The following is a 22,324-nucleotide window of genomic DNA, read 5'->3' on the forward strand; positions in this document are numbered from 1 at the left end:
AAATGAGAAAACAGGCTTGCCATTTTAAATTAAAGCAAAAGAGATTGTTCAGATCTCTGGGGCAATGCTTTTTGCAATGCAGATTTCCCTTCCAAATCTGCTTTGGGCTTGCTTACTGCTCGTTTGTCCATTCAGCTCAGCCTTCGGAGAAATAAAGGCATAAGGAGTTTGCTAGCAGTTGTAAAGGGAGGGAGTTAAAATCTTTCTCTGAAGGTTTTTTATTAAATGAAATGAAGATAAAATTACGGTAATTTTAAAACAGCACTGTTTTAATGTTAGGTAGGGCACTAGGGAAAAGTAACTAAATAGCATTAGAGTGCTGCTGGAAACTCATTTCAGGCAGACCGTACTTAAAAGCATGCTTAAAAAGTGAGGTAGAAACACAAATGCTACGAAAAACAAGCGGACCCCATCAGCTGAGGTGCTAGGAATGTAGCAATTTGCTAGTTTGCTGGAAGGCGTTGAAAGGACAATTAGTATTTATTTTCTACACAGGTAGCAGTATTGCACATTACCACAAAGAAAAAAAAGAAACACCAACAAACAAAAACCGCCTCAAGGATCAAATTGCTGGACTACCTGTAAATTAAAGTTCTGATTGGTTAAAGGCAGATGGGTGAACTTTAAAGCTGAGGAGTCAGTCAAGATAAGTCCTCACTACACAATTGGTCTGATCACTCTGAGAGAGTGAACACTGTCTGCACAATATGCAGTTAATGTCAGTAGTTAGAAGAGGCCCAGCTAAGAAGCGAAGTTACTGAACAAAATTGGTCCCGTTTTACCTCAAACCAGGACAAGCGTATTCATGCCAAGACTGATGCTGACAGTCCATATCGAAGGGAGTGATTTGATTTCATTCTGTCTTCTAGATTGAATTAATCTCATGTTTTTCTTCAGAACAACTAGAGAGTTTTCTTCAGTCTTTCCCTTGCACTGAGAATTCAATCCTTGGTCTGCCCCCACTGCACCCGCTCCCTTCCTGTCTGAAGGAAACAGCTGAGACCTTGTGTAGCTTGCGTGCTGAAACTCCACTTGATTAAGCCAGACAATGTTGTTAAGCATACAAATGAGTGACCTAGTTGGTTGGGGCCTGAAAAACGCGTATGGTAAGGAGGAGGAGGATAAGGAGGAGGAGGGAAATGGGGCAAAACAGAGATTGGGATGTGTGTTTGAACAAGGCTGTAGTTTTGGGTGGAAGGACCCTCAGTAACTCATTAAGCAACTTACTCTCTGATTCTCATTTTCAACAGCCTAATACTTATCACCCTCACATATTTGAAGGACAACTGTGACTGATACGGCAGGAGAAAATGAGGGTAACTTGGCAGAGTGCCTTAAGGTCTGTTCAGAGCTGAACAGTCAAATGCAGTAGGCTGGAAACAGCAGAAAGCGGTTCCTTTGCACTGTCATGGAAAGTTACAAGTTAAAGTTGAAGTTACAAGATGGAAAGTTACAATTACTGATCAGTCTCTTTGTTCTTCCGCACTCCTTTGTGTGCAACCCTTGTTGCCTTCCTGTGCTGATATTCTCTTTTAGCCTTTGTCATGTGCCCAATGGGGCAACAAAGCTACCCAGGACAGCTGGGATATCTTGCACAGGTGCATTAGCAAATTTTGAGAACACTGTTGCCTTTGGAATACACAGTGTTCCTACTGTAGTCCATGGCAACGGGAGGAGCAACAAGCCCAGATGCCACTGAGCCCTTTAAATCCAACAGTAACATGGGCAGGGACCCTATTAAAAAATGGGGTGGAGGGGGGCAGGGGGAAGAGACAGCCCAGTTTGCTATTACAGGTGTAACTTCTTCGGCCTCTCTGCAATTATTCCTCCCTTAGTCTGGTTTGAAGCGTAGGAGGAATCAGGATTTGAGGCTGCCACTCAAAATGTTGCACTTGGAATTGTCGGAAGCACTTTGAAAAGCAGTCGTTTCGGAGTGCAAATTTCCTGCAGGATTGACCCAACAGATGGATGCAGTTGCCTCTCAGAAAGAACGTGCTCCAGTTCAGGGGCAAGTAGAGCACTGTGCAGCGAAATGAGTACTGCTGGCTATGCTGGATTTGTGACTCTGTCTGTAGGTTTTGTTATTTTTTCATTTTATAGAGAACTTTGGTTTCTATTAGGCCTTACAAGGTGTTTCCAGACCCTTTGGTTCCCTGAGCTGATCCCCAAACAAAAATGTTGCAGAAAGTATTTCCAGAGGGCAGGCTGGATTTTTTTGGACATGCAGTCCAAAGGCCTCTACTGAAATGAAGGCAAGTATGCCAAATTGCAGTAGGGAAGAGGCTCTGTGTATTACTTTCCTTTAGCATCTCGTCTGGTTTTCATGGTGTTTAGCTTTTACATTTTGATTTCAAAATGAGCTACATATAAGTCAGAGCCAATGCCTCTAACATGGCATTGCTTTGCTTGACAGTAATAGCTAGGAATTTCCTGCGGACAAAATGTATATTTATTATGTAGAGTCCTTTGTTAACATCATCTGTACAGTGTCCTTAAAGTGGTTGTAAGGATAAGGGTATTCTTTTCAGTAATAATAATAATTGCATTTGAGTAGTTTACAAGCAGCTGGAGGGCTAAATGGAAAAGTTAGTCCTGTATTCTTGAGACATTGTTAGTTTTCCTGGGTTTTACTCACCTGGATCTATTATCCAAGCCCTTGGTACAACAGGCTTTGGGGGAAGGACTTGGACAGGCAGGTGGATTGTCTGCCACACAAAAGCTTTTCCTTTTTTTAATATCCAGAAGGCAGTGTTGTCCTTTCAAATACCAGATAACCATTTTCTTGTGTTTCTCGCTGAGCCTTCTGTTCCATCATTTTTAATCTCATTTGCTTGCGAACCCCATAAACCCTGACTTGGACCCTGCTCTGCAGCTTTGGACATTGCTGAGCTTTTGAACCAGCCCTTTTGTCAGTCTGAATGTGCTAATGCTCCTCTTTAACCTTTGGCCATTTTAATTTACGAAATTAAATAAACCTTTGATTCTTATGTTTTCTGTATTTATGACCTAATTTTTTTTATCTATTTTTCTCTCTTTCTCTCTTTCTTTCTTTTTCTTCCTCGTCCTTTCTTCCCTCCCCTCTCCCTTCTTCCCCTTACTCCTTTCCTATGTCTGTCGTCATACATGTCACCTTGGATCTCACGGGGAAACATCCACGCTTGCCACATGCACCAAATTTGTTTTTAAACAACCATATTTTCCCCTCCTGGGAACCATTGTCTGGCACCTGCAGCGACCTTGGGAAGTCCATCAACGTCGTTCTCCTTTGTTTCATTGCTTCTTTCTGCAGTGACTCTGCTTTTGCTCTGTTAGAAACTTAAAATAAAATAAAGCAATGTTTGCTTGAAAAGGCCTGGGTCCCACCAAGGCATGAAAGCAGATAACTTTGCTTCAGAGGATCACGTCAGTTCGGGGGGGGCGGGGGAAGAAAGAAAATAAAAACCACACAACAAAACAAAAACAAAAACAAAAAAAAACCCAACCAGAACATTTAAAAAACAAAATGTTTAATTTGAGAGTCAGTATTTTGTAACAAGGAAAAAAAGTTTAAGCCAAGTTTTTTCTCTTAATGTTTTTTGTTACTTGTAATGAATTTGCCCTTTTTAATGGATGTAAAGAAAGATTTTTGTTGTTGTTTGCTTGCTGTTTTTTATCAAAGGAAGGTACAATATTGAAAGCCTTTTAAGACACTGCTTTTTACTGATTTCTCTGCACATCTGGTGCTGATCACCACTGTATTGCGCAAAAGGTTTCTAAAGCCCCATCCACAAATCTAAACCCACAGGCTATCAAAAGAGCGAGAAGACTTGTCAGAGATAATCCTACTGGTCGCCCAAATGTCTCTGTGGGCTTTTGCGTGTGGATTCAAATTTATGGCCATTAGAAGGTTTTCCTGATGTGGTGGTCTGAATATAAACATCTCGTGGATATTACACTGAAGAGATTTCCTTCTTTCTTCTTTATGTGGTTGAATCCTTGTGACTCTATTGGCCCCTTGTGTGCAGTCAAGTATCTCATGACCCATAGTGGATCTGGGCATAATTCAGCCCATGAGCATACAAATTTGCAATGGATGTTTATCTAACATTTTCTGGTTTTCCACTACTGTATTATCAACTTCATAGAGAGATCCCTTTTCTTGCATTTTAACAGAAAATATTAGCTTGGATCAAGTTACCTGACCAGCTAAATTATTATTATTATTATTATTATTACTACTGATCCTTACTAATATTCGTGGCTAACTGTGCATGTGACACTGCCAGACAGGATTGATCCATGGTGTAAATTGGTGCAATATAATGCATCTTTGTTTACCATGTTCTGTGTATTGCATTTCATTGAACAAATTTCAGTTGACTTTTTTCTTTCCTCTTGTTTTTACTTAAAAAAAAAAAAACCACAAACAAAACAAACATAAAAAAAAAAACAACAGCAGCAAAAAAAAAACCTGTGGCCCCTCATGAATTGTCTTTGTGATGGGAAATCCATTTGTCTGTGATGCTCTTCTGAAAATGGGTGTGTGTCTCCCTCTAGGTTTCTCTTTCTCTGTGCGTGGGCCTGAGGTTGCCAAGGATGAAATTGTTGACGTAGTTGTTGAACCATCTGTACAGAATGTCTCAAAACCTATCAGTTGTCTGCAATGGGATTAATCTTTCTAACAAAATTCTAATAGGGACAAACAAAAAACCCTGCCATCAGTCTTGTCTAACTATGCATTTTATGCTCTGCACATAAGTCTCCGCTGTGTTTATTCAGACCTTGTTCATTATGATTAATGAACTGCTTCTCTATCTAAATGAAAACTTTGTGTAGGTGTTGCACACAAAAGCATGTGGATTTCCTTTAAAAAATGCCCTCAGGTCCAGTGTTTTAGAGTATAGAATTTTTTTTCAGATCTTTTGAGTTTACACCTTAGTGTTACTGAAGTACAGCAAGAGTAATCATAATACTAAAAAGCTGTGTGACCTTCCCCTATAGCTGAATTTATTAAGTTCATCTGTAGATCTGATATCAGCTTGTATCATGGGTTTCCCCTTATCCACAGACAGAGGTTACTAGCTGAGGTTGAGATTTATCTCACCCAATTCATAGGTTATTAAAACTATCCTGCCTAAACTATAACTTGACATAGTGTTGCGTGGAGAGAGAGCAGCACCTCTGGAGGCTGTTCTTCTTCTTCAAGGAGAAGGTGGAGGTTTAAGGCAGCGGAGCTGCATTATGCTCTGAGCGGCTGGCTGGCTGTGGTGCCTACGCAAAGCCCAGACAAGTACATGAGAGATTGCTTACGTGGCTGAAGTTACTTGAAATGAATCCCATACTCAAAGGCAAACTGGAATCCAGTCAACATGGAATATATACAAAAAGAGCTTCTCTCCCTGGGTTTGTAAAAATAAGGAGCATAACTGATATTTTTACCACCAGTTTATGCACATTTGTAATGTGTCAGATACTAGACATACGTCAGATCCTTGAGGTCTGACAGTTAATACTGGACAAGGTCCCAGGCCTTATTCTTGATGTAAATAAAATAAAATAAAATAAAAGTTTGCAGAAAAGCCACCTCTTTTCTGTGCTCAGAGATGAGACGTAAATCCAGATCTGGAACCAGAAGACGGTCAAACACTCAGATTCTCAGCGCACACATGCAACCGTGCAAGCACATGTTCTGTGGGAACAAGTCATACCTACAGGAAGACTGGAACCTCAACCCTTAGAAACGATGTTTCCATGTGTCTGATGAACTGCAGAGCCTTGTAGGATCTCACATGGCCCATGGGATTCCAGCAGCTGTACCCCCAGTTTGTTGTTAAGTCTCTACCTATTTTCAAAGATGTTTGTCAAAGCATTCCTTTGGCTGCCTTCGTTTTACAGGAAGGCCTGATTTGATAGTGCTCTTCTCCACCAGGATCAGATGCAATTGCTCACACCTCCTAGTTTCTGTTAGATAAAAAGAAGTCTTTGAAGCTCTGCTGACTCTTGAAGGTGGTAAAGTGGAACGAGCAGCCAGTGGCACTGGGGTGTGTGCATTGCGGTAGTGTGACAGGGCAGCTGGGGCAGAGGCTAGACTTCGGATCAGCTGGTCAGATTTACAGTCTGGTTTACTCCTGTAAAGAGGATCTTTGTGTGACTCACTCCTTGCTTACAGTTTTTCCTTTTTGTATGCTTTTATCCCCCCTTTTCATCCTTGTAAAGGAAGTCAGTCATAGGAAAATAACAGGAGCGAACCACTGAAGCCACACAGTTTTGGTGACAATCTAAAAGGAGTTCAGTAGTAGTCCTGGGAAGTACCCATTGCCCTCTTGTCTTGGAAGGAATGCTTCACAGACTGCTGCGTATTTCTGCCAGCTAGTAGCTAAGTTAAAAGCAAGCGTAAATTTTCGAGCCTAAATCTGTGTGGAAACAGAAGCTGTTGTCACTTGAATTGAAGGTTGCTTGCATGTTGCTTTTCTCTGCTATAAATTGTGCAGAGTGTTCGAGAGAATGAGGTTTGTAAAATGTGGCACCCCTTGTTTGAAGGATACTTCTGAGTGTTTGCAAATTAAAGCTGTTGGCATCCACTGAGAACAAATAGCTTTTCTCCTAGGGTTTGGGTTTTTTTCTTCTGATGCATGAAATGAGTTTTTGTTTGTTTTGTCGTTCTCTCTTCTGCCAAATATTGTAGGACCTTTGAAATGCCTGAAATCATATCTGCTTCTCTCCATTTCTTTTTTCTCTCTTTGTCTGCCTGTGCCTGAACATTCTCTGCACACTCTAGCTGAGACCCCACTAGGAAGACACATCTGAGTGGTTCTGCTCTCTCAGACAGGGCTGATGTCTGTACAGAGTTGCAGAAAGTAAAACTGATGGGTCATTTTATTCTACTCTGTAAAATAAGGGTGATTAGAAAGGTCAGTCTTGCAGGAAGCTCATTTTCCATTGAAAAAAATAATTTGTAATTAATAAATTCTTCACTTCTTTAGAATCAAGGCCTCAAGAAATTTTTTAACATTTTGTGTTTCATTATTAAACCTGTGGAAGTATTATTCCTCTTAGTCCTGAGAACAGCAAAAGGGAATCAATGGAAGTCTTCTTGTCAGGTTGAACATGCTCTGGATCAGGTCAGAAATGTCCTCCATCTGTTTACATGGTAGCACTCACTGGTGATACACATGTACTCTCGTACACACAGTGTTAGCAGCTGATGCTCAAAAACCTGTTTGTTTATACGCTTCTTTCATATGCTGAATTGTTTTAGGCCCCAGCAAACTCATTAGGGATATTAAGTGTCTAAATATTAGTTTGATTAAATACAGCATAAATTTAGCTGCAGGATGGAGGGAATAGCTCTTAAAGTATTTGTAGATCAATTTAATTTAATCAAATGTGCCAGTCTGTGCAACTGAATAATATACTACATGCTTCCAGCATTTTATAGCAACACCAAAATCCCTCTACAGAATATATACAGAAAAAAAGAAATGCAGCCTCCAAGTTCATGGGGTTTTTAAGGATTCTTATATTATTCCTCCTTATTGCTAGTCTCGGAAAGATTTGGAATATCAATTCATGTCATGAATTAGAATTTATAAAACCAGAACTAGTGGAAGAGATTTGAAAGTTACTGAAAATTGCAGAGCTTTTGTACTAGCCCAGAAAAAAACCCAAACAGTGCAGGCGATTACCTTGGCGCGGTTTCGTTGTCTGAAACCTAAAATCTGAGAATAGCACAAGAACAAGGGCAGATTTGCCCTTATTCTCCCCACCTCCATACTCTTCTTCCTGGCAGCCCTTCCTATGGTAGCTGCTCGTGCTCCCTGGGGCAGAGCAGGAAAGGTAGTGGTTTGGAAGGGAGGGAGGAAACAAGGAAGGGAGACTTGTACCTATTCAGTAGCTCCTCTTCGGGTGTTTAGAGAGAAAAGAGTTCTTTCGTAGCTATCATAGCAGAAATTGGAAGGGTAGTGCTTGGTGGATTTTATAACCTTGTGCAGTGGGTTCCAAAATTTCAGGGCCAGTCAGTCTACTACCAGGTTACAGCAGTTCTTGTGGACTGCTGTCCTGCAGCACTTCGTGTTGAAGTTTCATTGACAGCACAGTCACTCGATGTACCTTGGGTGCTCTTTGCAATTTTGTGGATCAGCTGCAGATCATTTTCTGTGGCTGCAAGACCACAGCAGTCTGGGTTAGAACTGTATCTTCATGCTAGTTAAACCAAGTGGACTTCTGAGGATATTCAGAATTATTTTGTATTTATATAGGAGCCGTCCTGGCGTAGCATTGGAAATAGTTTATGTCCTCGCTTCCCAAACGTAAAAGATAGGGGCAAGTGGAAGGATAGCGGGCACATCTTTGCTACGAACTCTTGGTTATATTGGCTTCAGCAAATCTTTGGCAGTTGTAGTGGCTGAAGCTTTACTGTTTAAGGGATGCTTGGGGTCACAGAGAAAATTGGTGGCAAAACAGAGGTTTGAACATCTTTATCTGTCGTGTTAGTCATGAAACTATCTTTTCTCTGTGATATCTGATCTTTTCTAACCTTTCGTGTGAGGAGAGCCTTGCAGGTTATCTGATAATGTGCTTGTGGTTTGGACAAGTTTCATAAAAGCTGGGATACCTACAGCGATTTTCAGATTTTCTGTCTGTGAACATTTAGGTTTTTGTTCATGTTACCTTTGTGTTTTCAGTGCCTCGCAAGAAGCTGATGGAAGCTACGTAAAAGCAAAATTTAAACAGGCTGTAGATCAAATCACGGAGTCTCTGAGTAGAAGTCTGACACTTTCTCCATCGTACACATTGTAATTACCAAGATCAGTCATTTTGAGGAGTCTGGTACTTGCAGGGGATTTTTTGGAAGGACAGAGCGTCTGCTGTCCCAATGGATTGTAGTGCTTGCCAAGGGCTATAACTAGCAGAGAACTAATACTCTGCATCTCAAGCTCTAGTCACAGAAATGCACAGACATGGACACATAAACGTAAAGAACCCGCCATTGTAATTTTAAGTGGAATGGCAGATGTTGCTTGGAACAAAAACCATCTTTTTCTTCCTTTTTTGCTTTCTGTTACTAACTTTAAATAGTGACAGGTGAGTATTCAGACAGGCTTTTCTGCAGTAGTGCTAAATAATCTGCATAAAACCCCTGTTTGGGAAGTGAAGCGGATTTCTATTCAACCAAATTTGATGGAGAAAGATACAAAATTCTGCTCTCGTTTGGAATTTTTGTTAAAATTTCATACGTTATTCCTACCCTAAACTCATCCACCTTGTTTCCAGCTTTTGAATCTTGTTGTATCTTCGTTCAAATAAAGTGCCTTTAGTGTATGTACTATTCTGCTGCATATAAGGCTACAATGACCTAATTCATCCCTGCACATTTCTTTTTTGAAGTCACATTGACTGAGTTTCCCAAGGTTTTTTTTTTTTAATTCTTCAACCATGATGGTGACATTTCCCTGAATTGTCATCTTCCTCAGCATCTTTTCTGAACAGCTTTCCCACGTTAGTCATACCGATGCCACAGACAGAGGTACTCTTTCATTTCCAGCTCCTTGCATCCCTGTTTATATATGTTCCTTGGTACTGCCAGAAGTGAAATGGTAACACACTGGCCCAGGTTCCCATGGGAATGCCTGAACCTTTTGATCTCCAGTGGCACAGCACACTGACTCTTGCATGGGGAAGAAATTAGTTCCTTCCTTACTATTCATGTAAAGAAGCTTACCCAAGTCTAATACCATGTGTACACACTAAAGCGCTTGAAAACAGCCGCTGCTGCACTGCCTGCTGAGGACTCCGAAGCTCTGGCTGCACCCCAGAGGCAGACCCTGTGATTGTCCTAATGGGTTTGCATTTTTTGCAGTTGTTCTTGCAGTTCACATGGGCCGTGTACAGTGGTTCACAGACAAGATGTTGGCAATATATAAGGCTATTGATGTGGTTTATGCCACAAATAATTCCTGACCTTGAGGAGCTTATAGCTGATACTGACAGGTCTTGCAAAAGCTGGCGGGGAGAGGAAACAAAGAGTAGGAGTCTTTGCTTTGTTTGAATGGAATCACAGAATTTTCCGGAAGAGGTCTTCTAGCTCATGGGAAAACTCCATCTATCCCAGGACAAAATACTTTGTCTCGCTCCAGCTCTGGTGACTGAGATGAGGTATATTTTGGAGGCACAAGAAGAAACTATTATCCTGTAATCCTGTCTGTGATGCTTTCCTGTGTGCACCTTTACTAGCCTGCCAAGGAGCTCATTCCCAGAAAGATGATGTAGATGGGAAGAAAAGTTTGACACGTTTAGCTTTTTCTCCAGGAGCTGGTGTGAACAGGTACATGTTAATTATTGAATAATCCATGCAAGAATCCTGAATACATTAGAAGAGGGAAAATACATGACCTCCTCACTCACTCCCTGCATGCATCGGAGGGTGATTAATTTAATTATGCAGCTTGCTGCAAGGTGCTGGCAGGGGTCTGGTCTGTGGCACAAATGTTCTGCTGAACATTTGATGGACTTGTGATGTAAGTGTCAGAGTTGGGTGCCTCAGAATGGCTTTTGGATACAGTCAAATGCAGAAAGAAACTCTCCTGTTGGAATCTGAATTCCCTAATACATATCAGGGTCACAAAATGAAACAACGCTTATCTGCCTCATGCTAAGGATATCCTGTCTCCTATTTTTAAGTAATAAAATCTGTGGCAGAGGTTATGGTGCTCTGTGTGTGAGCCCTGGAAATGATCTCTCCACCTGTCAAAGTCAACATAGATCAGGCTGAGTGGAAAGAGGTGCTTTGTTGGGCTTTTCTGCAAAGAAAACATTCTGAGTGTTTGAGGGTTGTGACATCCAGCAGTAAAAAAAATGCATTAGAAATGAAGAGAATTGCATTTTAATTGAAGGGGAAAAAAAACCCCAAAATACTCCTACGGACAATGACAGACTTGCTGCTCTTGTTCTGCTGTCTCAGGAAGCATCAGTAAGCAGCTCTGTCAGACGCACAGGCCTTTGCTGAGTGCACAGTCCCACAGCGAGAGGCAGATTATGTGACAGCGGAAACTAGCAAGCTTGTTTTGAGTAGTTTGGTACCTCTAAATAGGTGCTGAACTGTATGAGCCAGCAGCCAAATACTCTGCCTGCAGATCAGCAGCATGGGAAGAATTATTCTGAATAAAACCACGGGAACAAAAAGTAGCTTGTGTTTAGGGTATGATAGTAAGAGACTGGGAAGCTGCAGCTAGCTGGCAACATTCAAGGCTGTTCCTGTTGGTTTTGTGATGATCAAACGCTTTGATAGGATTAACTGATGCGTTTATCCACTCCCTGTTTCTAAGAAAGTACTCAGCATTTTACAAGCAGGTAGAAAGTTAAAGGTGCTTCCCTGAAGTAAGTACTATATGGGCAACCCCATGCATTTTCTAGGCCTCCATCACCACCTCTCACCTGCTGTCCTTTTGTCTACTGGAAAAAGCAAGGTATTTCTTTCTATTCTATAGCTGGGGAAACTTGGTGGAGATTGGGTGTGGTGGAGCGGGCAGCTGCTGTGAGCAGGACAATGTTAACAGAGTGACAGTCTGCCTAGCTTTACCATCTGCGTCCTCAGAAGGCTACTTGGATTGCTGTACGTACCTGAGCCAAAACACTCCTAGAGCATTCGCTGATGAGCTCAGCTATCTCTGGCTAAGGCAGGAAAAGCTTACCACTTGTCAGTTCTGGATAGCAGGGTCTTACCTGAGCAACAGGAAGGGTTTTCATTCCTCCTTTCGTTTTCACCACATAAGGGACTAATCAACACTAAGGCACCACAGGTATCACCTAGTATTCTGTGTCCCACCGGGGCAAGTCATGCTAGAGAGTGTAGGCTTTACTTGTGCCAGGCTGGCAATGCCAAAGTCACTCTGGACCCTAGACTCAGCCTTCATCTTGAGGAAGTAGTGGAGGGAAACAGGAGCCCTTCAGAGTTCCAGCTGGGTATATGCTACAGTAGAAGAGGTTTTTGCCATTTGCTTTCCAGGCCTTAGCCCGACAGAGACGGGAAAAGCCCCATTAGGTCTGAGTGAATCTGTCTTTTCAGGTAGATTGTCCTGCATGTCTTTAGGATTGCTGGTTATAGCTCAAGGTTGCTAGAGGGAGGGTGTACTTTCTCTAAGTTTCCCATGCTTGCAACCTAAGCATAGCCAAATTTGAGCTGTAACTACCCCAACTCTCCTTTTAACTACAATGCTTTCTTTTCTTCTCTTTTTGATCTCTAAAGCCAGCACTAGCCCTACATCCGGCCTTGGGACTGCTGCCATCGTAGGCATTCTCATTGTTATCTTTGTGCTGCTCCTGGTGGCTGTGGATGTCACCTGCTACTTCCTGAACAAGTGTGGCCTGCTGATGTGCATTGCTGTCAACTTATGTGGCAAATCCGGTCCAGGAGCCAAGGGCAAAGACATGGAGGAGGGCAAAGCCGCCTTCTCGTGAGTACTGTCATCACTTATATTGCTCCTTCTGTTGATCAGCGTGTCCCCTCAGCAGCTCCAGAAGAGAAACTGTTTTAGGGAGTTCTGGGTTTTTCATCTCTGATGGGGGGGGTACTGAAAAGATCTGGGGCCATGCTGGTTCTCCTTTATATTTCCAGGAAAGGGGTTTTTTCAGCTGTTTCTGGTTTTGTCCTATTCCTGTAAGTAGCCATCAAATGGCTGGCCCAAATACTGGACATCACGGTATTACCTTCTGTGCGGTAGGTAATAAGCGGAAGGAGGAGTGACAAAAAGAAGTAATCTGCTGTTTAGTCCAATCTGTTTCTGTCATTTACTATCTTCATTTACAGCATGTCTTTGCAGAAGGACACCTAGTGTGAATGGGAACCAATCTCCATGCAATTCCCTTGTTACAGGAAAGACGAGTCCAAGGAGCCTATCGTGGAGGTGCGGACTGAAGAGGAGCGGACCCCCAACCACGATGGGGGAAAACACACAGAGCCCAATGAGACCACCCCGCTGACGGAGCCAGAGTATGTTGACATTAGTTGGTCTTAGCACAGGGTCAATACATTGCCCTCAGTTGCCTTAATCCCTGATCTCTTGTGCCCATGACTTAGGGCAGGAAGAGAAGAAGAAAGGTAAACTCTCCACACTTTGTTTGTGACATACCAGTAAGGAGACACCTCCTCTCTTCCCCAAGATTCAGTGACTCCTATTTCCAGCACTGGAAGGGGAGTAAAGCAACGTTGCTTGAAAAGGCCTGTCTCTGTCAGTCCTGTCCAGCATGTAGATCAGGCATCTGTCTGGCTTCACTGCAAAGGATCCGGAGCAAAAGCAGCCCGCAGCTAGCACCGACTCCTGCGTGAGCTCTGCCCTAGAAATGCTGGATGAGTGCTTGAACACCCCGTGGTGAAAGCAGTTGTGTCTACCAATAGCAGCAGAGTAGCTATGCTCTGGATGTTAGGAGAGGCATGGCAAGTCTCATCGTTCTGTGAGAAGGCTGACAGCTACCCATGAGCTTCGTTTATACTGGAGAATTTGTTAGGGTCCTGAGTCTGCGAATCCACGTTAGCTGGGATTGGCAAGGTTTAAGTACTGCCCACTGTCTGTATTAAGTTCATTCCTCAATGGCTGCAGTTCTAGTGTCCTCTGAGTACTACTCCACAGCTTCTGGAGTAGTATTGGGAGGAATTCACTTTAGGAGGCTGCTGAAATGCTTGTTAATATTTAGGTGAGGAACCCAAAGGAACAAGTTTGGTTCCTTTCCTTCAGCAGAGGCATCACAGTGGTGAGGTGGTCAGTCTCTTCCACCTGCGTACTGCTCACCTCCTTTGATTATGTTAGCAGTGGGACCCACTGGTTAAATGTCTCTGTCTCTGTGAGGTGAGAGGAGAAAGTAGGCTACGTCCACAAGCAGCACTGAAATGCAGACGTGCAGCACTGAGGAACAGCTGGGATTATATTGTCCTGATTTTCTTGGCTAGTTTTAACAGAGTTTTAACTCAATTATCCTCCTCTATGAAGGTTTTCTCTCTGTTAGTAAGCCTGAGGTGTTCTCAGGCACGCTGGCTTCTCATGGAATAAACCATTTGTTTTTCTAGCCTCGGATCCATGCACTTGTTAAGGCAACCACTGCTACATCATGACTGCTAAAGCACAGTTAGGCTGTCAGGTATTGTCCTAAAGCAAACCTTATTCTAGCTAACACAACAGGCTGGAATCTGGTCAAAAGGGCAGAAAACATCACCTCAAAGCTGCATGTATGTACATATATATATATATATATACGTGCATTACATGCAGGTGTGAGAAAAAGAATTCTGTGCAGTTTGATGAAGGCCTTAGTCTTGCAGGCAAAAGGACAGGGCCAAGGTGAGGGACTGGATTCAGGAGTCCTACTCGGGGACCTTGTTGCGTGGTGACAGATGGCACAAGGCTGCAAGCTCAGGGAACTGGTAGCAAGCTTCTTTGTGAGGTTGGGTGGAAGAGGCTGAGAGGAAAGTTAGGCTAAAAGAGAAGAGTCTCTGCAAGTTGACAGGGTTACAGTTGGCTAAGACTTGAACCAATCTGCAGGAGCAAGCCATTCCCAAAGGATTTGTCCTCTTTGCTCTTTTTCTCTTCCTAGTTATTCTTTGGTCATCCCATCAGCCCCTGCTACCCTTTGCACATTTGACCTCTGAAAGGTTTCTGCTCCTCCGAGTACCGCTCTGTGTTCTGTGTGTGTTTTAACCATGTGCCATGCTGCTGCTGCTTCAGCCACCCGCCTTCTCACTCTTACTCTCTGCTCCCCTTTCCTCTCCTGTCATTTACAGGCTTCATTGTCTCTATTTCTCTTCTACTCCTGTCCTCTTCACAGGCACCCCGCTGATACCGCAGCTACTGTTGAGGACATGCTGCCTTCTGTAACTACGGGCACCACTAACTCTGACACTATCACTGAAACCTTTGCCACTGCTCAGAACAGCCCCACCAGCGAGACCACTACACTGACCTCCAGTATTGCCCCGCCAGCCATGGCCATCCCTGACTCAAACTCCATGTCACCTGGCCAGGCTACTCCAGCCAAAGGGGCAGCCGCCTCAGTCTCTTCACCACCACCCTCCTCCACCCCCAAAGTGGCCCCCCTTGTTGATCTCAGCGATACCCCAAGCTCTGCTCCGGCTACTAATAATTTGTCTTCAAGTGTCCTGTCCAACCAAGGTGCAGTGCTCAGCCCCAGTGCTGTTGCTAACGTGGCCGAGACCTCCAAAGTGGCAGCTGGTAACAAGCCAGCTGCCCCAAGCCCTGCAAACCTCACTAGCCCTCCAGCTCCCTCAGAGCCCAAGCAGGAGGTCTCAAGCACCAAGAGCCCTGAAAAGGAAGCTGTGCAGCCCAGTACGGTGAAGAGCCCAACAGAAACAACCAAGAACCCAAGCAATCTGAAGAGCGAGGCTGCTTCAGGCAGCACCACAAACCCCTCACAGAATGAGGACTTTAAAATGGACGAAGGGACCTTCAAGACACCAGACATTGATCTTGCAAAGGATGTTTTTGCAGCTCTTGGCACTACTACTCCCGCCAGTGTGACTAGCGGGCAAGCTCGCGAGCTTGCTTCTTCCCCTGCAGACAGCTCTGTACCTGCTGCACCTGCAAAGACCGAGTATGGCTGCCTTTAATCTTCTGTTGGTTGTGTGCTGTGTCCCTTGTGCACTGGTGCTTGTGCTGTGTTCTTGTTGGGTGTTCTCTTAACTAATCTCATTGTTTCCTTAGCAAACTAACTCACCTGTGAACCAGCTAACCGGGGCTTGGCGTTAAAGGTCCAGGAGGAAAGCAGGAATAGGCTGTGCCAGGGAAGCAGAGAAAAGACAAGCCCAGGAATTTATCATAAATGTGTTATGCTTTAGACTTTTAGGCAGCTGTGTCTATAGTAGGTTATTCTTTTATGAAAGAGATCAGAAACAGTTGAGTTTGATGCAAAGGAGCTGCTGTCCTCACAGGTGCTGGGTTCCCGCAGTTCAGTGAGCACAGCCATCCAAATTCCATTTCATAACAGATCAGTGGAGCCCTTCAGAACTTATTTCAGCCTAAGGCAGGGCAGAAACTAGTGCCATGTGAAACTTCAAAAGCATGGTACCTCTGGATTTGTCCCTAAACTGGCAAAAGGATAAGGCAATGTGATCCTGTCTGAGAGAGGGGGAGCAGTCACAGCACAGTCGGGCCAGGATAACTTGGCAGTGTGCTGTCCTGGTATATCAGAGATGAGTTTCCATCCACTGAACCGGCTCTCCTCTTTACCCAGCTGATTTATTCAGAGAGCATCAGCATGCTCCTAGGCAGGACAACCCCGGGGGTCCTTTGGAGCCTTATGCCATCTGGACAGGAACTACTCGCCTCAGCTGAGACGAGTACTGCGCCTTGGGTTTGGCAGGAGACACTGTAACTGGAGGGTGAAAGAAGCATGAAGTCCTCACCTGGGTAACTTGGGGGGAGGGTCCCCAGCTGTTGTGCAGATGTTGGACAAGAACACTCTTACTGTGTCGATTTGGATGGCAGTTACTGACAGAGCCATGAGCACAGAAGCCTGGAAAAAGGGTGATGGAAAAAGGCTGATTGAAAATGGATAAGCCACCCTTGAGGGGACAAGTACCTAAGGTCCCTGTTCCTTCTGGCTTCCTATTTGGACACCATGTGTTGATAGAGGCAGGATGAAATATAAGGAGTATCTTCTCTTCCCTGCCTGAGCGGGGTCTGTGCTTTGTCACGAGAAAGAGCCCTGAAAAGGCAGCTCGGATTTGTTGTGGGAGCAGCTCCAAAAACCAAAAGACTGAGTTCACACTGCGTCGTCAGCTTTTGCAAAGAAAAGTGTATTGAGGACACTGGGATCTGCAGTGTCAGCTAGACTGCTGCCAAGAACCAAACTAGCTGTTCTAGAGCTAGGTTTACAGCTCACTCAGATAAATGTAGGCTATGCTAGAGCAACCACACTAGAGACATACTCTAAGTCACGGCTTTGGTTAGAACTTTTTCCATCCCCACATCTCCAGGAAAGTTACCTCCTTCTGGAAGTTTGTATTTAATCCAAAATAAAGCACTGGCCTTGATCGTTGGCTTTGACACTGTAATTGCAATGTGTATTAGCACTCACAGAAGAGCAGTCAGTCGGACACTGTAGAACCAAGAACCAGGCTCTTTTCCAGATCTGAGTGAAAACCCACGCTGTTTTACTGTATTATTCAGGTGCCTTTACATCTTACGGCTCTGGCCTCCCTCCCTCCCTGCTGTGCTCCTGTCCTCCCTTAAATCAGGAGACGTTCCTGCCGTGCGACTGTTCCACAGCACTGCCCTGTGCCCCACACAGCTCTGGCGCATCTGGCCCTTCCCGGAGAGTCTGGGCATCACAGCAGGCGCACTAGGGTTGGAGGGAGCCAGGCAGCTGACGGGTGCAGCTGGCTGCTCCCAAGCAGAGAAATCCACGTTCACTTCAGTTCACGGTACCTAAAGCCACTGCCCTGTCATGCTGGGTGCTACAGCGAGACAAACAGAACAGAGAATTGTGATCTGGTACTGAGCTGAAAGGAGGTAGGAAATGGTTTTCCCGTAGTAAGGAAACATTTCGACTGAATTAATGCAACTTGGTCTGTGCCATGTAAATGAATTCTTGGTATGGTGGAACGCAGAGCTATGCTCTTTCTGCCAATCCAGCCACCGCCTTCTGCCTGTGGTGCTCATCTGCTTCCCTTGGCGCAAATCAGGATTGCAACCATAGGCTTATATGCATCTCGCTTGGTCGTCAGGGTGAGTTAAGATCGCAGCCATCGCAGACTAACTTTGCGGCTAATGGGCTGGACTGGACACTTCTTCAGGGAGGCCGCCAGATTAGCCTTGTGTGGCACTTCTCATGACCATGAGAGCATTGGGCAAACAGGCTTCTCTGATTCTCCAGTAAAGTGCCGAAAGACAGGCTGATGAACCTGAGCTTTAGCCTGTGAAGGTGTTGAACTCCCTTACACTTGGAAAATGCGTTTGACAAAATTCACTCCTCCTGCTTTTCTCTTCCTGCCATGTGTACTGGGAAATTCTGGGACTGACTTCCTGCTTCCTGTAGGGAAAAAGATTTTCTGCTAAAATGGCAGTCTGTTTTAGTAGGACATTTGGGTGACATAGATGAGGAATGGTAAATTCAAATTCCTTTACAGCTGTGAGTTTTCCCTTTTTCTCCTTTTTTCACACCACAACACACTTTGTGTTTCCGGTGCAGCCTGAGACCTCATCCTACTCAGGCAAGAGGAAAATTTAAAAAAAAGATTTCACTAGAGCTAAAAATGAAGCTGGGGCGGGGGGTGAGTGTGGTTTTACTTATTTCTGCATTGGGAATGCTCATGTTTCTCTAGCAAGGCAATATATTTGCTTGTTTCCAGAAACATATTCTTTCCTTATCACTAATTCAGCAAGAGAAAGATTTCTCTGTCTCTAAACTGTGCCGTTTTTGTGATTCTTCCTCAGGAAAATCCCAGTAGAAGAGAAATCTGAAGTGCAAGCAACGGAAACTAAGACACCTCCAGCAGAAGTCAAGACGGTCCCTAACGAAGCCACACAAACAAATGAGAATGAGAGCAAAGCATGATCAGCGACAGATGAAAACAAATGACAGAACAACTTCACCCAAGCATTTAAAACACAAAACACATCTCATTCCTCTAGTGTCTGTTGCCTTTTTTTAAAAAACAAACAAACCAGAAAATGCATAAATGGGGGGAGGGTGGGAATCTCTCTTTTTCTTTTCTTTTCTTTTTCTTTTTTTTATTTTTAAAGATTTCTAGAAAGGTTCTATTTGTTGTGCACTTGCTTTTTAAAAGTAATACATTTTAAAAACAGGGTTAAACCCGTAACCAAATCAGGGCTTAGGTGACCCTGCGTATATTCAAAGCAGCAAAATTGCAAATACCATTTGCAGCGTGGTTGGGAAGCTCAAAATCAACTACTCCTAGACAAAAAAAAAAAAAAAAAAAAAGACAAAAAAAAGACAAAAAAAAAAAAGACCCTGTTGTTTCCTTCGTTAGTATAGCAGATATAACCGCTGTACTACTTGGTACAGCTGGTACTTAATGAACAAAGTCCACAATTTATTTTTATACTTTTCAGTCGAGTTTGAAATATGTAAAGCCTCATAAATAAGTTATAATTTCTGTTCACCTTGTATTTGTTCAGTATGCAAAGTGTCTTGAGCTCTTTGTGACTGAATTCTGTTCTCCACATTAGACATTTATTTGGGTTTTATTATTGCCTATTTTAGGAAGAATGCCGAAATTGCAGCTCCGGGGATATATTTCAATTTGCAGTATTCAGACTCTACATTTCTTTAAATTTTATGTTAATTTTTGCCAACTTTTGTTCTTTCCAGTGTTTACAATTGACAAATATTTTTTTAACTTTTGTTGTGTTTAAATTTATGTGTAAAATAGCTGCCTCTTTTTTTTTTTTTTTAAGTCAATCCAGTCTATAGATACTAGGTTAGGAGCATGCTTGCTTTGCAAAGGGAGACATTTTAAAACATGGATGTTTACAGTAGTTGTTTCCCCTTTATCTTTTCTTAATTATTGTTATTATTATTATTGTTATTATTATTATTATTATTTCTTACTGGAGTAAGAAGAAAAGTAATGCTGGGGTTTGGTTTGGGTTTTTTTGGGTGGGTGGGGGGTATCCAAACCACTCGTCACCAATCAAGGTCTTTATCCAGCAATCCACGTCAACACACGCTTAACTTGGAACAAGAGTTGCTGGTGAGAGTCCTTCTATACTTAAATTTAGTAAGAGTTTAAGTCCCTTGCTGGACCTGGGCCTGACTGCATAAGAGAAATATCATCTCTGCTTTTTTAGGACATTCTCCTCTTTCCTTCATGGAACCCTCCTGGAGCTTTGAGAAGCAGAAGGGAGATTGTACAGTTAGGGCTGGTCTGGTCTCATCTTGGATGTTTGACTATATCAATTCCTCCTTGGTATGTCAGTAAATACCATTTTCTTTGACCCTAGAAATCTGATTTAAAAGCAAAGACTTTTTGCACAAGGGTGCTTGGCAGCATGCAAGACCCTTCCTGCAAAGCCGGCTCCATCAGCAGTTGGACTAGATGATCGTTGTAGGTCCCTTCCAACTGAACTATTCCGTTCTATCACATCGTGTGTATTGAGTCATCCACCTATGCTCTGCAGAGTCAAAACCACGAAATCAAGAGCGAGTGCTTGGCAGTCAATGCCAGGACTCCCATTGATTTCACTTGTCTCGGTATTCTGTCTTTAACAGTTGGAAAAGGGGGCTGATGTAGCACGTGCATTGTTATTACGGAGAGGGGAGGTTATCTTTGGGAGTCATGGAGTAGCACCCAGATTTGGGGGTGAAAAGAAAGGAGGCTTGAGCAGCAGGAAGGCAGAGGTATATAGGGGAAGACCAGCCCATTGTATAGAGATGTTCCTTCTGTTGGGGTTTTGGTTTTTTTTTCTTTTTTTTTTTCTTTTGTTTTCTTTTTTATTCTACTTTAGATCTGCAAGCTTGTGCACTGTGGGTGCGTGACTATTTTAGTGTGAAATGTGTTTTTTGTCATAGTATTGAAATAATAAAAGCTTCAACATAGTTTGGATGTGGAAGGTGTAGCGATAGTTCAGATTTGAAAAAAAAATATTCAGGAAAAATAAAAGAAAACAACTCTTAAAAGGAACAGAAACCTTTAAATGAAAGATCAAACCGAGCTGACTATGGCATCCGTTCCATTGCGCTAAGGTGAGGAACAGAAGGATGATGGGGGTTGGGTAGACTGCAGTTTGGCTCAGGTCAATTGAGCCTCTTTTATCGGTGTATTCTTCTAAGTATGCAGTCTTTTACAGTGGCATCACATTATTTCAAATAGTGAAAAATACTGGTCTTGTCATTTGCTAAGTGTGGGGGGGGTTGCATTTTTTCCTTAGCTCCTGGGATGCAAATGGAGGATGACTGGATACGTAGGCATAGACACTCGTGCAATACCCATCCTGAGCAGGCTATCAGGGCAGGATGGGTCCTCGCTTCAAAGCCTCGTGTCAAATTCGGCCCCTGCGTGACCCATCACAGCAGTGTCGGTATAACTATGGGGGAGTTTGGCCCGCTGTCCCTAGGATTTTTTTTTTTTTTTCCTAAGGAATCAATCCACATAAACGCAGCACAAAAAGCTAGCATGGTCTGTCTATAGTTGGGGAGAGTCCTTGGGGCAGCAGAGGACTGGTGGGCAGGCAGTGTGTACCTCCATTCCTGTGGATAACCACAACAATTTGTTCCTCATTTCTGCAAAGTTTTTGACTGCTTTTGTCATCTGCATGTTACAACTCGCTGAGAGCTGAGCAGCCGAGAGGAAATAAATGCTGTACAATGCTAATAACCAGAAACATGTCCAGTGACACTAGCCAGCACCTGTTGGATGAAAATTGGAGTAACTGTCACCTGGATTGGCATTTCTGTTCTAAAATGTAACCAGCTCAAAGCCCAATCCAACACCCAGCTGCATCATTAGAAAATACCCTGCTGGCTGCAGCGGGCTGGTGTCGAGATTGACAGAGCAGGCACCATTCCAAGGCAGAGGTGAACCCTGACTGCCTGAACACTGGAAGTGTCCATCCAACTCCTTTTTGATGCCCTCGTGACACCTCCCAATCCTTGTAGATTAATTCTAGAGAGTTGTTTTACACTTGCCCTCAATGGAGAATAATTTCTTGTCATTTAGAAGTACCCCATTTCCAGGATAGCTTAGGCTTCATTGCTTTTATTTCAACCTTTGAAGAGGGACCAACCTGATGCTGTTTACGCTGTATACGTTTATATATGTATCCATGCCATACATATATATCTATATGGCAATGCAGACCGAGCAGCTTCTAGTCGTGGAGTGATTACATTTCATGCTGCACCATACGTAAAGATGATAAGATAATAGTGCATCCAGTTGTTCAGCTTTTAGAGTGGAGTTTTATTTTCACACTTTTCTATGGAGCCTTCAAACCCCAGATTTTCACACTAGGCTGTTTTGATAGTTGTTCTCAGACCCTCCGTTGACATCCTTACCCAGCATTCCCTACTTTTGGGGGCCTTCTATCTTGTTAAAAAAACAGAAAAAGAAAAAATCTTTTTACCGAGTGAAACATCGATTCCACCTTTATTCCCATTCTCACTGGTGTAAATACTGATACTAACTGAGGATTTTGACTTTGCATTCTGTCAGAATACTGTGTTCAAATAAAAATAACAAAAAAAGCTTATGCGTACAGTCTGCCCTTCTTTAGATGCTCTGCTGGGTCCTGTGTACAGACATGCATTCCCAGGGCTGCGTTTGCACGGGAGCTTAGCGCGGAGGGAGCGGTCCCATTGCGATGTGCCCACAGCAGGA

General features: G+C 43.4%; 1 protein-coding gene across 2 annotated transcripts in view; it reads left to right on the plus strand.

Annotated features, from left to right (window-relative positions):
* NCAM1 (neural cell adhesion molecule 1) overlaps positions 1 to 18,756 on the plus strand; it is a gene marked incomplete at its 5' end in the record, with an annotated part of 137,338 nt that extends 118,582 nt beyond the window's left edge. The window contains 4 exons of one of the 2 annotated variants that reach the window (XM_082493942.1): positions 12,224 to 12,431; positions 12,851 to 12,967; positions 14,794 to 15,576; positions 18,420 to 18,756. In XM_082493942.1, the coding sequence (XP_082350068.1) occupies positions 12,224 to 12,431; positions 12,851 to 12,967; positions 14,794 to 15,576; positions 18,420 to 18,540 (1,229 nt within the window). In that variant the 3' untranslated portion in view covers positions 18,541 to 18,756. The remainder of the gene's footprint in view (positions 1 to 12,223; positions 12,432 to 12,850; positions 12,968 to 14,793; positions 15,577 to 18,419) is intronic. The other variant, XM_082493943.1, reaches the window with a different exon arrangement.
* Positions 18,757 to 22,324: the final 3,568 nt, after the last annotated feature.

Source organism: Vanellus vanellus (genome assembly GCF_965231255.1).
Source record: "Vanellus vanellus genome assembly, chromosome: 21".
NCBI classification, from domain to species: Eukaryota; Metazoa; Chordata; class Aves; order Charadriiformes; family Charadriidae; genus Vanellus; species Vanellus vanellus.